The sequence below is a fragment of the Dermochelys coriacea genome, chromosome 7 (assembly GCF_009764565.3).
Source record: "Dermochelys coriacea isolate rDerCor1 chromosome 7, rDerCor1.pri.v4, whole genome shotgun sequence".
NCBI classification, from domain to species: domain Eukaryota; kingdom Metazoa; phylum Chordata; order Testudines; family Dermochelyidae; genus Dermochelys; species Dermochelys coriacea.
In genome coordinates this window covers 123,831,057-123,845,251 of record NC_050074.1, presented here as the reverse complement: position 1 = coordinate 123,845,251, position 14,195 = coordinate 123,831,057, and the positions used below count along the sequence as shown (strand labels likewise).

The window sequence follows — 14,195 nt, the reverse complement described above, 5'->3', positions numbered from 1 at the left end:
ATGCGTTTGGATTTCTCTCCCTCTCCAGCACCTTCACTCTTGTGTGTATTAGCTGTTCCATGGACGTGGAGTCATGCACTACCCACCAGGAGCAGGGGGATCTCACAATCTGGCCCTGCTTGAGTTTCAAAGGGTCATTCAAAGGTAAAGCAAACCCATGCTCTGAAAGTGCTGGCTCAGCCAGCAGCCATAGCCTGAGGAATGGAGACTTCTGAGCTCAGCGTAAAATCAAGATGCTTAGTGCTACACAGAGGAACTGTGCACGAGGCTGGAATTTGAGGAAAGTTCCATCAAGTTTTCCTTTTGAAAAGAAAGAGAAGATTCAAGTCTAATGCAGACTGACACCTTGTGGGCAAAACCAGGACAAAGCAGCACTGAAAAGCCACCTTTGTTTTTAATCAAATGACAAGCTGTAGACAAAATAGCTAATCAACATGATCTTTTTCACACCCTAGTGTGTACAAAATTATTGCAGAGTCAGTCATTGGGGAGGTTTTCCCTCCCAGTGCAACGGAACCCCAAATCACAGTAGTCAGCATTCGACACTGATTGAAAACCACTTCTCCCAGAGTCTGCCTTCCTACGCACACACGGGAGTGCAGACGGCCATACAGGGAGAGCTCTGCAAACCATTTCATAATCTCCGTCACATTAGAGACCAGCCAGCACAGCCAGGCCTAGCCAGAGGGATTTATAAAATCCTAATTTACTTTGCACAATGGATTCCGTTTGCCTTCTGAGACTGTCGGATTCAGGGTCTGGTTCCCATGCACCAGCCCGAGACTGCGATGTTTGGGTTCCAAATCCTGGGGAAGGAGGGAATAAATCCAAACTGTCCTCTGAAAAGTCTTTTGGGAATGTGGTTTATAAAACCCCCTCAGAAATCCCCCCATCCCGTGCACTGGGGGGCTCCATTTCCTTCACAATGCCCCACTCTGGGACCCACCTCAGACACAAGCAGCATTATTGGACCTTCAAAGAAACCCAGCACTGCTGGGGCAGTGAGGGCTGGAATCCCAGAGTCTAGCTGAATGGAGCAGAGATCACTACAGCGTGGCCTGCTGCAGGGCAAGGGAAGACCTGAACAGCTGGGATTTTATTGCTGGTGCATTCACACAGGCCTGTTCTCCCCCAGATTGTGGGGCGATTCAAATCAGAGAGAATCCGGTAACAAGGGGTCCCAGCCACGTGAGCTCAGAAGCAGTCGATGGCAATGGAGGGCTCTCGGCACATTGCTGGCTTGGGCCTATTGCGATTTTAAAATAATTGTATAAGCAAAGTAGGTGCAGCCCACAGGCTACAGATGTGACAACTGTATGACGCTGGTAGGGCACCCCTGGCTCCTGACCGGCCATACAGGGGCTTCAAAATCGCCAATCACACGCTACCAAAGCAGTGCTGTTGATTACCCCACAATCTGTTTTATGGGCACCAGGCAGGAACAAGTGCCATCAGCTGTGTCACTTCGGCTTCTCTGCCATGAGCCTCTAAGTCAGTGGGCACTTGGCTTCCCCCCTGAACCTCCCTTTCCCTCCTACCTTCTCCCAGGCCTTGTGGAAGTGAGGGATTCATGGGACAGTGTGGGCTGGAGCTGGGTACCCCTGAACCCACACAGCTTTGGTTATACACCTCACTCATCACATACAGCCCCCCACAACTCTGCCAGGGCCCCTGAATCCCAACCTGCAACTCCCTGCTATCCCAGCCCTGCCAGTGCCTCTCAATCCCGACCCGCAGCCTCCTGCTAGCCCAGCATTGGGACCTGCCCAGTTCTGCTGGTGCCCCTCCAGACTGGCCTGCAGAACCAGCATCCCAGTCCTGGACTGAAGGGAGGGAGGTCTCCTGAGATAGGTGGAGCTAATTCAGCAGCAGTTTTATGACACAGACCAGACGTGCAGTAGGGACTGAGTCAAGAAGCCCTGGCAAACTCACACTGGCTTGTGACCCACGCCTGGCTAGGAGTCCCGCTCTGCAGAGGGGAAGGATCTGTGCATCAGCCTGCTGCACGTCCCTGGTAAGTTATCCCGCTCACAGAACAGGGAATCACACACTGTGTCACTGGAGTTTTTAAACACACCAGTGTCCTGCTCGGTGCCAGGGTGTGGGGTCAGGATTTACCCACATTGACTGAAATACTCCAGGGATGGTAACAAGCAGAGAGGGTCTGGCAAACAGACATCTAGCTCAAAGGCAACACCGACTCAGCAGCCCAGCGTCCGGACATACAGCTCCCCAGGGACAAACGGACAGGGACCTGTGCTAAATGAACAGACGGGGGCATAACACACAGGACTCCCCTGTGCCCCAGCCTGTGTCCATCTCACCTTCCGTCAGCCAGGGTGTCGTGGGTCCCTGGCAGGCTTTTCTAAGCCAAGAGCCCGTTTATAGCTTATCATCTGATCGTAATGCAGAGGTAGGTGTGCGATTCCTCCTCCCCAGATGCAACCCAGCCGAGGTTCCCCACAGAGTGGCGAGGAGCCTGCAGGAAACCGAGGCCTGGCTAGGCCAACAGCACAGGGTTAGGGTTAACACCTCCTCCGCCCCAGCTCCCTTCCCCTCGGGGCTGGGGTGAACACTGGCCGAGGAGTGCCCCGGGGAAGGGATTTTGCCAGAGCAGCCCATTCCATGGGCTGGGTCACTGCTTCTTAGAGGCCCCACTGCTTCCAGATGGAGCCTGCTTGGGCGGTGCTCCATTGTCATCTTTCACCTTCTTCAGCCGGGCCTTCCCCTTGATAGGGGTGGAGAAGGTGAGGGACGCTTTGCTGAACTCCAGGGGAAAGACCCCCACATCCCCATCAAAGCGGTTCTTTGACACCTGCAGGTACCGCTTCCCCGGCCCCGTCACCAGCTTCCTGTCCTGGAGGATCAGCACATTGTCGGCCTCCTGGCTGGCCTGGATGCAAGAGAGAGAGAAAGGAGAAGGCCATGGGGAGAGAAGTACCTGGACTTGGACATACACCTTTTCGACTGAGGGGTCCCAGAGCACTTCAGATAGCGCCTGTGCATTTATGCAAACATAAATGCCTTGTGCCCCTCAGAAATGCAGCCACCTCTGGGGTGGAACGCACATCCAACAGCACCCAGCAATACTAGGAGACTAGGAAGTGAAGAATTCCACAGCCAATTAAAACTATAGGAGATGGTAGGCGGAGCATGACTCACTCAATTTGAATTTAGCCCCTGGCGCTTGGGGAAAGTGCGCTGGGATCGGTAATGACCGAACAGTGAGTGGGACAGAGCGGGACGTGCTTGTGTCAGATTCTGTTTGTACCCGGTCTCCCAGTGGGTTCTGTGCTGAAAGCTGCCAGCCCCGTCAAGGGCCGCCAGTGAGCTGCACTCCCGACAGGTGCCGGGCTGGGAAAGGGCTGAATCACTAGGACTGCGAAGCCATCCCAGAACAACCTAGGCCCGTCAGCTTTATTTGCTGGCCCGACCCCACGGAACAATCAACTCTCTCTAGGCAGGAGCCTGGCTGGGGGAAAGGGCTGGAGTTTCTCACCCTGGGCACCTGGAAAAATGGGGCAGAGACCGAGGGAGGGGGGCAGCCCGGGCAGAGACCGTGGCCACAAGCCAGCCCAGGCTGGAGAGGGAAAAGACTGGAGGGGCTCTGCCCAGCCTGACATGCTGACAAGACTCCCGACTCAGAGGAGTGCGTGTGTGGGGGTGGGAGGGATGTCTCAGGAATTTCGTTGTTTTGCAATGAGCGGTGGCTCTCCAGTGGCTGGGAAAGCCCCTGTGCTCCTGGCCTTTCTGCCACACTGTCCCTGAAGGGGTTAAACTAGGAGCCTAGAGTGGCCACAGCCTAGGTGGGGGCGAGCATAAGCCATGGGGCTAGGGGGGCTCAGGAGATTATCGGAGGCCCTGGTCCCAGGGGCAGCAGGAGAGCAGTCACCTGTCCCACGGAAGGGCACAGAGATAGGGAGCGATCCCTACAGAGCCAGCACCAGATCAGCGACCAGGCTCTGCCCACACCTGGGTGGCTGGGACCCAGCAACTAGGTCCAGTCACGAGAGACCGGGGCTGGCCAAAACGGGGACTGGACCAGGCTGCGATAGTCAGGACCTCTGGGACCGTTCAGAGACACCGGCTCATGGCTATTTACTGTTCTGGGATACTGCAGCCCTTTGGACTCCTACAGCACTCGGGCTACTAGCCCCCAGGATGGCAAGACACTGGGAGGCAGGTACAAGCGTCCCCGAGAGACAGAGCCTCCTGCGCACTCCACACGTCACCACATGGGAGGAAAGAAAACCGGCCTGGATCCTCGAGAAGGAAGTTACAGCCCCACTTCCTCGAGGGTGGCTGGCACATCAGAAAGCATTTAACGAAGGCAGACCAGGACGGGTCTAACCACGGGCTTGAAGCCGCACTCAAGGACTCTCCGTTTAAAGCCACATGAGGACAAACCCACTGAACAGAGATGTACGGCTGGGGCTCGCAGGAGGGCACAGAGCCTGTTGCAGCCTGGTGTGGCCCCGATGCCCCGCTGTGTGTCGGGACTTGCCTTCACATACACTCCCCCTTAAGAGACTGCATGCTCCCAGATCACCTAGAGAGCCCAATTCGGCTCAGGGAGGGTTGTTCATGCACACGTCCCCCCCCGTCCGCCCCACTAAGAGTAGGTCTACACTACGGGTGCTACACTGGCACGGCTCTGGCGCTGTAGCTTCCTGATTTTCCGCCAGCTTAGTTAACCCACCTCTCCGAGCAGCAGGAGCTTGGTGGATGGGAGAATTCTTCTGTCGCCCTGGCTGCGGCTACACCAGGGCTTAAGCCGGCAAAGGTACAGCGCTCAGGGTGTAACAACGAACACCAGTTTAGCATCAACGAGAAAGACAAGTAAAGAATCAGGCTTCATCCTCAAACCTCCAGACTGTGTCCCCTTCTCAGGCGCTTGGCTTCCTCCCTGCAGTGTCTGCAGGTCTCTCCTTCACCAGAGCATGCCCCTAGCTGACGTCCCGCTGTTCACTATTTTATTCCCTGAAGATGGCTCCTAACCCGCTCTGGTCCCAAAGGGATAAAGCGCCATCACCATCAGGACTGCAAAACAAACCCACTGAAACTTCCACACATAGGTGCCTGCGCTATGGCAGTGGGGTCTAGATACTAGGGGAAGGTGCCAGACCCGGAACTGCCTAAACCAGTTTTACTCAAAATTTACAAGACACCCGCTCCTCTCTGGGCTGAGACCAGAAGTTATCAGTGACCCAAGTGCAGGAATTGCTACCCGTGCCCATCAGGACTGTGCTGTAGGGAACAGCCCCGCATGGGCACAGGCTCATTTCTAGCGCAAGCAAAGCCATATACAAGGGCCATGGCAGCCAGGAAGACGCATCACAACAGAGCACTGCATTCTGGGAGATGGAGTCCGCATGGGCCACCAACTCTTTTAACAGGTTTCAGAGTAACAGCCACGTTAGTCTGTTTCGCAAAAAGAAAAGGAGTACTTGTGGCACCTTAGAGACTAACAAATTTATTTGAGCATAAGCTTTCGTGAGCTACATCCGATGAAGTCAGCTGTAGCATCCAATGAAGTGAGCTGTAGCTCACGAAAGCTTATGCTCAAATAAACTCTTAAGACAGGCAATTGTAAATTGCTCCATTTGACACATGACTCCTGGCCAGCTGCTAACACAACCTGAGCAGATCCAATCCTGGATTATTCCCAATAGCCGCTCACCTTCGCAGACCCAAATATAGAGGCTGTCTGAAGCTCTCGCTCTTCGTCCTCCTTCCGAGGGTGGATGACCAGGCTCACGTGACAACTGTTGTCCGTGGCAAACTTCCGGAAGGCACCCACGATATAGTCTTGGACGGCAAGCCTGGAACAGCAAAACGGCAAGGGGGTGAGATGAGGAAGAGACATTGCTCATGGCATGGCTCCAGGAAGTGCTTTCCACACGCAGGCAATGAGCCTCTTGCAAACAGTGACAGTGCAATTAAAGAGGAGGATGGTCTAATAGTTGGAGTGCTAACCGAGGACTTGGGAGAGCTGGGTTTGAATCCCTGCTCTGCCACAGACTGGGTGATCTCAGGCACATCACTTAGCCTCTCTGTGCCTCAGTTCCCCATCTGTGAAATAGAGTAACAACCCTGCCCTGCCTCATGGGGGTGCTGTGAGAATAAATATGGTAATGATTATGAGGTACTCAGATACACTGCACATCGACAGCTCCATGGAGGTGGTGGGTTAAAAGGACCATTATCCCCATTTAACAGATGAGCAAATGGTGGCAGGGAGAAGGGGAGTGACTCCCCAACGTTCACACAACCAGGTAGAGGTGAGACTAGTACCCAGGAGTCCTGATTGCCAGATTCCTGCTCCAACAAACAAATCATTAGACTAGACAAAAATCTCAGTCGATCCTCTAGAAGGGGTCTAGTTGCACTCTTTGTTTAAAGCTGGTATCAACTTCTTCTACCATAACTGGAACCTGCTGATTTTGAAAATGATTGTCACCAAGCTGAATTCTGATGTTTAGACCCTCAAACAAACATAGCCGCTAAAATTCCCCAGAAAGGTTTGAAACACCAACTGGGTGTGCTTGAACTTGTCACATTGTCTGGCATAATTCCCTTTCAGTCTCTTAAGAACAGAATTGAAATGACACACATCATGATTTTAACACCTTTTGTACCCTAGTATTCAACTCTTTATAATATCCAGTCTCCATAGACCTTACTATTAGCAACAAGTTAATCATAACTCAGAAGTTATTTTTCCTGTAATATGTGAAATCATTTTCTCATTTTCTTGGATGCTTGGCCTTGGTTTCATAGCCCATCATGCTTTGTAGTGAGGGAAAAATTAACACAGAAGTGGTGGTGATGATATATTTTACAAATAAAGCAACAGCAGTTAGATGGGGCAGTGGTTTATGACACTCCAATTGGTCACAGTTGTAAGTAAAACATGGAACTGCATGCAAGTCTCAATAGAGCCACCTGAGTTCCTAGTCTCTGGATTATTTGCCAGGAATCAAATAGAGAAGATGTGCGTGAAGCAGGTGAACAAGGATGCACAGAATAAGGGAGGCAGTAGCCAGTAAAGAGAAGCAGCAATACAATGGGTTGGAAACAGGAGGACAGAGTCCAGTGCCACAGCTCATGTCGCTGCCACCAATACCACCATATTCTGTGGCTGCACAAGAGGGTGCAAAAGTTAGTGATGCGGGCACAGGACAGCACGGCTTGTTTGTGCAGGAACATGCAAATGTAGAAAACTGGAACAAGGTTGTGTCAATGTCTCTGACACTTAGGATGGCTGCATTAAATAAGTAGGCGTGTTATAACAAGAGACCTACTCTGAAGTTGATTCAATCTGCCACTGTCAAGATCCAAAGTTTCGTGATCTGGTACAACATTAACATGCGTGCATTCAAATGTTCTCTTAACGTTCAGTCAAGAAAGTACTTTCACTTGTTTTCAAAGCAGGTGTTTTCAGATTAGGCGTTGTGTTTCTAACAGTTAAATCAGCTTTTTTGTTTCAAGGTGGTAATGCTCAATATATAAGAGCTGCATAAACACGCTCTTTCCTGGTGGTATTACATTCAAATATTCCTAGTACCTGTTGCCAAATAAAAACTGAAATTCAATATCTTGATCAAGATTGTGCATATTGTTTGCTCACTTTTATTACATCCTGTAGCTCAGTAAAATCCAACTGAAGTTTGTTAATCCTAAACACAAAGCTAATGAAGATTGAACCGTCAGTGATTTCCATGTGCTACTTTGTCCTCTCTGCAGAGGCCTTTGTACACAACGTACAGCTTGGGAACAACTGTATCTGGATTCAGCACACCCTAATTAGCCTATAACACTTGTTACCAACTTTGAACAAAAAAATGACTCTTACAGGCATGGTCATGCTGTCTCCAGTTTTAAAAAGCTGAGCTCTTTACAAGATAAAGCCCCCTCTATTCCATCTCAGAAATAAACTGGGGTTTGGGACGGGCTGAATTCTGAGAGCAGAATAAAGAGACCAGCCTCCCTGCAATCCAGAGAGCCCCGGAGCCTGCCTTCATTCCTTCTCACAGAGGCAATCAGGCGATTCCAGTTTATAGGCACTGATGGCACCCAAAGGGATAGCATAACATTGGAGAGTCACAAGTCCCGCTCCTGCAGGGTACCAGGCCCTGCCTAAGAGCCAGAAGCGTGGCATCGAACATGCCGCTCTCCACCCAGCTAGCAAGCAGAGGGGGTCATTTCACGTGGGGCGTGGGGATGGTAAACAGACAGCCAGAGAGGGGTGCTCCTCAGCTCTGGTTTGCAACAGCAGTGGGGCATGAAGCGAGGGCAAGATGCAGTTTTGAGGAGAGAGGGGAACTTGCACTACCATTAGGAAGTGAAATGAGTCCCGCCTGATACAGACTGTTTCTCTACATCTCTCATTTCCTGGTGATTATCCATCTCTCTAGGGACTGTCTGACTCCCATTGCCTCAGCACCTCAAGCTCACTGATGGAACCGATGCCCCTGGGAGGCAAGGCAGAGTTACTGTCCCCATTGCTCAGATGGGAAACTGAGGCATAGAGACTGAGTGACTTGCCCAAGGTCACCCAGGAAGTCTATGGCAGAGCGGGAAACTGAACCCACAGCACCCAAGTGCCACACGATCCCCTATCCACTAAGCCATCCTTCCTGCTAGCAGCTAGAGCGCCATGCAGTGATGAGTGCAGAAGACGGAGTCAGGACTCCTGGGTTCTATTCCCGGTTCTGGCACACACTTCCAGCATGACCCTAGTCAAGTTGCTTAATCTCTTTGCATCTCAATGTACCCCTCTACTAAGGCTTCCCTGCCCCACATGAGGATTGAGAGAGGATGGGACAGGTGCCGGTGGGTTGACTTCAGTGGAGCTGCACCCAATCGTATCAGCAGAGGCTCCGGCCACTGATGTTTGGGAAGCACTTTGAGGCGCTAAGATGAAGGGCCCGATCCTGTGTCATCCCCATCAAGATTGGTTCCTGGGGACCCGAGCGCTCGAGAAATCTCAATGTCAATCTAGTTTTGGACTAAGCTCTTCGGGGCAGGGACTGTCTCTTGCTGTGTTTTTACGGTGCCCGGCACAACAGGGTCCTGCAGCAAACAGCAAGCAGTGCCTCTTTAAAAGGAAAGGCTGCTACATAGAAGCCAAAGTGCTCATCTCTTGTGCGTCACAAAGACCCCATAATCCTGGGCCAAACGCCAACTCAGGTGCATTCTGCCTCCCTATAACCCCCTGCAGCTTCAGTCCAGTAAGCACCCTTCCAGCACTAAAATGCTACCTGGTGTTGCTGAGCACTGTCAGACAGCTCCACCTCATTCCCTAGAAGAGACTGCATTTCAGCAGTGGCTGAAGTGACCTCTGTGCACTGTCTGTATATCAGGTTGCTACATTTGCAAAGCTCCTCGAGATCCTGCAGGAGCTGGAGAAGCACAAAATCATTCTAGTAAATAAAATAATTTAAATGTCCCCCCACCAATGAACCATTTTTAATCCACTAGGTTTTTATACCATAACTCAAACACTGCAGCACCACACACAAAGTCACATCAGAAAGGAACTCATCTTGGTACAGTAAAAGCTGTTTTATCCGGCACTTCATCAACCAAGAAGCTCTATAAACCAGCATTTCTGATCTTCGTTGAAAGTCCAGTTGGCGTGGGGCCGGCAGGGGATTGGGGCGCAGGAGAGGGTGCGGGATCTGGGGGCCGCTCACCTCAGGTGGCTCCTCACAAGCGACGACCTATCCCGTCTGCTCCTGGGCAGAGGCGCGACAGACGGCTCTGCACGCTGCCTCTGCCCTCAGGCACTGCCCCTGCAGCTCCCATTGGCCAGGCAGCGCTTGGGGCGGGGCTGGAGCAGCGCGCAGAGCTGCTTGCAGTGCCTCCACCTAGGAGCAGCTGGGACAGGTCACCACTTGCGGGCAGCCTCCTGAGGTGAGTGCTCCCCATATCTGGCACCCCGTGCCCCCTCCCATGCCCCAACTCCCTGCCCCAAGCCTTCTCCCACACCCAAACTCCCTATCAGGGTCTGCACCATGCACACACCCTCCCGTGCCCCAACCCCCAGCCATGCATCCAAACTCCCTTCTTTCTTAGTTAACTGTCATTTTTCACTTACTGGCATCCCCCATTCCCCTAACATGCCGGATAAAACAGCTTTTAATGTATCTCCTAATATGAACCCACCTGAAGCAATGTTTTCCCTCCCTTTTTCCCTGATCTTCTTGTCACGGAAGATTCCCAGCCAAGAAAACACTTTGCACCAAAAAATCTAAACCCAGAAAACAGTATAAATGCCAGGGCTCACTTTGCAGGCACTGACTAATGGGACGTTCTCTTCAAAGATATTTTATCGATAGAGCGCCTAGCACAACGAGACCTGGTCTATGACTTAGGGCTCCTAGGTGCTGCCACAATCCAGACAGTAATAAAACCAGATTTCCCTAAATACATTATACAGGCAGCACCTCTAGATGAGGAAAGGCTACCTGGCAAACACGGGTCAAGGTAAAAAGAAGGAGAAGGAGTGAGATGGGGCCCTAAGGAACCAGGTTCCACGGTTACACTGGAGAGGATTGCATGAGGAGGTTCTAGGCCGGGGAGAAGCAGCATGAGTGGAACACACCAAGTAAGAGGGAAGAGAGTCACCTGTCCACAGTGAGCTGCTCCTGCCCCATCATGAACTGGAGATTGTCAATGACCACATGGCTGATATCATACATGTACACTGCGTGCAGCATGGTCTCTATCACCGTCCTGAGGGGGAAAGGAGAAGAAGGTGCCTCAGTCACACGCATTCAGCCCAAGCAAATGAGGCACCAGAGAAGCTGGTTCCTGTGAAGGTGAGAGGAGGAATGAGGGGATTGTGGTTGAAGCATGGGACATGGACTCTGAAGAGCCATTCCTAGCTGTGCTACTGACTCACTGCAAGAGCTTGGGCAAGTCACCACCTCAGCCTACCGGCTACACAAGGGGTTTGCATCCCGATCTACAGGCTGGGCCGTGTGGTTAATATAATTGACACTCACAAGGTGCTTTGGACAGAAGGCATCACAGACACACTTTTGGCTGTAAGATGCCAAACGAAAGGCCTGATCCTTCCTTGTCTGTAATGCTGCTGCTGCTCTCTTCCCCCAGAGGCAAAGGTGTGTTCCCTCAAGTGACCCACAGCAGACGGCAGGCATTTGCGGCCTGTTCTGAGTCCCAGGCACACACTTGGCATTAGGTACCAAATGGCTCTGGTGATTCTATCCAGCCCATCTAAGCGCCCCAGATCACAGTCTGCATAGCAACACAGGACCCTCCAGATCCCCCTCGGAGGTGTGGTCCAGTGGACTCGGCACAAGACTTGGAGCCAAGAACTGCCTAGTTCTAATCCCGACTCTACCGGCAGCTCTTGTGCAACCCTGGGGAAATCCCTTCACCTCCCTGTGCCCCCGTATGCCCCATAGCACGTTACATTAATACACAATATTCTGGGGGGCAGATCACTGCTGCCATGGTGAATGTGGTGCAAAGGTCTCATGAGGGTGGATGTGCAAGAGCGGGGCTGCTGGCAGATACGTTACTTGATGCTCTGGTGCCCGTGGAAGGTCATGAAATAGAGCGGCAGGTCCTCAAACTTGTCTGCCCACTCGTCGAACTGGTCCAGTTGCTCCTCCAGCCGCCTGACCGCAAACTGGGTCAGCATGATCTTGGCCAGGCGCACGTTGTTAATCTCAAAACTTCCCCACAGGGTGTTCACCCCCTGCATGCAGAGGTCCAGGGCATACTCGCTGATAAAGGTAGTTTTCCCACTGCCCGTCGGGCCTGTTTCAACAGAAATAGGTTAAATGAGAGCTAGAGCCGACGGGCTCTCCTGCCTTGCCAGCCAGAGAATGCTGCGGGGGGTTGAACATCAGGAAACTCTTCCTAATAGAGACTAGGACAAGGGAAGAACCTCCCTAGTTGGAAGCCACTTATCTGGGGTGGAGAAGTCACTGGGGAAAATACTGAAGGGCCCAGCCCTCCTCTGGTCAAGGACTCAATGAGACCCAACAGGTCTTTTCTGTCTCTAATGCTGAAGGGCTAGATTCTGCGCTGAGTTACGCTGCTGTACACCCTCACAAGAGGGTTCTCCAGATGAGAAGTGATGTGGGACTAGCGTACGACCTCTCGTGACCATGCCTGCAGTAACAGGTGGGCTAGATGCACAGGGAATTTACACCTCACTTAAAGCAGCCTGGAAAAAAGAAACTGAGCCACATTTACCTGGATAGATTTCAACAGGAAACTGTGCCCAAGAGTCCTTGAGAAACTTCTGCAGGTATCTTACATTTTCCAGTGGGGGCGGGAACAAGGGGGAATATAATTTCTAAGTCAAATTGTATGAAAACAGGCTCTTTATCGCTTCAATGTCTGGCAGCTCCTGCTGCTCATTCCTCACTGGAAATCAAACTGGCTCCTGGTAACATCACAGTCAGCTGTTATAGTGCAGGATATGATATTACCAGCAATTCCAAGTGGGGAAGAGAGGACTAAACAGGAACCCGCCAGTCTGTAGGAGCCACCTTGACTGAATCCTGGCTATAGGAGTACTATCAATGACAAGGGGAGTGACAAGGGCAGGAACGGAAAGACCCCCCCACCCCGACTAGGTCAAAGAAAGACAGAGGGATGAAGTGCTCAAACACAGAGGCTGAAGCTATCAGAGAAGAGGAGTCCTACTCTCCCAGCCCCCTCCCTCACGCAGCTAGCCAGTCACCTGTGAAGACGGTGAGCTCCCCTTTGCGGTGGCCCTTGAGGAGTTTGTTCAGCTCAGGGAAGCGGGCCCACTTGACCCCGGCCACCTGCTCCACGTTGGACAGCTCCCCAAAGACCTCGTCCCGCAGCTGGCGGAAGGAGATGATTGACTTGTGCCCGGCAGACAGGGCAGAGCGGAGGATCTTGGAGAGGTTCATGCCGCGGGTGAAAGCCTCCAGGGGCCGGGGCTGCTGGTCACCGGGTCGCACCAGGGAGCAGCGCTTGGGGTTCAGTTTGCGGGCGAAGAGCTTGGCGGCCTCCCAGGAGCGGAGGTCTTCGCCCAGCCACAGGGTGATGCGCTTGAACTGCTCTAGGTAGGGAAGCAGGGCTGGAGGCAGGCAGGTAGCCCCCCGGGGTAAGGACAAGCTGGGCAAGCCAGTAGCCTGGTACAGTGCCAGGGTGTCCAGCTCCCGGCCTGTCAACACCACCTCTGTGTCTCTGCGGCCAATCAGGGGCAGCCCGAAGAGGTTGTGATAGGCGCTCGGCCGCGGCAGAGTGTTCTCCACGTAACGTACCGTGTCCCCCTGGCACTCGGCCCCCAGCAGCTTCAGGCCCTTCAGGCCGGTGCCACGGGGACTGAACCAGGGGAAGACCAGGGTGCGGGCAGCCCTCAGGTAGCGCACCCCGAAGCGTTTTAAGGTGGCGTCCGACACCTTGGAGATGCCGAACATGGCCTTAGCTGTCCGAGTCTCCTCCTCATCCAGCAGCTCCCAGAGTGGCAGGGCCCGGTCCCAGATATGGCGGGCGTCCTCCCCAGTCTGGTCCACCCAGTCAAGCTGCTCCAGGCCAGCACGAGGGACTCCTTTGTGCTTCAGCTCCACGCTAGCCTGGAAGTCCTGCCAAGTGCCCTCGGCCAGGGTGGCCGTGCACACGAAGCTGCCCGTGGTCTTGTCGATGAAGAGGCTGTAGCGGGCACTGCCGGCGGGGGGCTGCTGCTGCTCCCCCGGCCCCTCCACGAAGAGGCTGGGTGCATGCAGGCAGCTGTAGCCGTCGTGGAAGGAGATGCCCTGGGCTCGCAGGTACTGGCGGATCTCGGTGATGGTCACGAGTGGGATGGGGCCCTCGGAGGCAGGGAGCGTCTCTTTCTTGTACTGCCGCCGGGGGGGGCCAGCCAGGGCCCCTAAGCTCCGTGGGGCTCCCCAGCCCCTCGCCCAGCCGGCGAGCGCAGGCAGCAGGCGCAGAGGGGCTCTGCAGGGGGGCACCCCCATCATCCCACCGGGGCCAGCCTCCTGCAGAGGGCACCCCAAGTTCACCTGGCTCCACCCGCAGCCCGGCTCCCGCCTGCTCCCTGGAGTCCCCCTGCCCCCCCTCCCACCTCAGTCCCCCGCCCCCCACAGCCCCCCCCAGAGTCCCCCTGCCCCCCTCAACCCCCCGCAGCCCCCCCAGAGTCCCCCTGCCCCCTCCCACCTCAGCCCCCTGCCCCCTGCAGC

At 53.6% G+C, this 14,195-nt stretch overlaps 1 protein-coding gene across 3 annotated transcripts; it reads right to left on the bottom strand.

The window, feature by feature from the left end:
* Positions 1-375: 375 nt before the first annotated feature.
* On the bottom strand, positions 376-14,055 carry TWNK (twinkle mtDNA helicase). 3 transcript variants are annotated; one of them, XM_038411196.2, is made up of 5 exons: positions 12,728-14,054; positions 11,553-11,793; positions 10,633-10,740; positions 5,681-5,822; positions 376-2,893 (listed from the first exon to the last, which is right to left on the bottom strand). In XM_038411196.2, the coding sequence occupies exons 1-5, from the start codon at positions 13,974-13,976 to the stop codon at positions 2,636-2,638; spliced, it is 1,998 nt and encodes a 665-aa protein (XP_038267124.1). In that variant the 5' UTR covers positions 13,977-14,054; the 3' UTR covers positions 376-2,635. The 3 variants fall into 3 exon arrangements, 2 of the variants coding, with proteins under 2 accessions (XP_038267124.1, XP_043374758.1); XM_043518823.1 differs by lacking the exon at positions 376-2,893 and adding an exon at positions 5,156-5,421 and having other exon boundaries at positions 12,728-14,055; XR_006282722.1 differs by lacking the exon at positions 376-2,893 and adding an exon at positions 9,264-9,404 and having other exon boundaries at positions 5,698-5,822; positions 12,728-14,055.
* Positions 14,056-14,195: the final 140 nt, after the last annotated feature.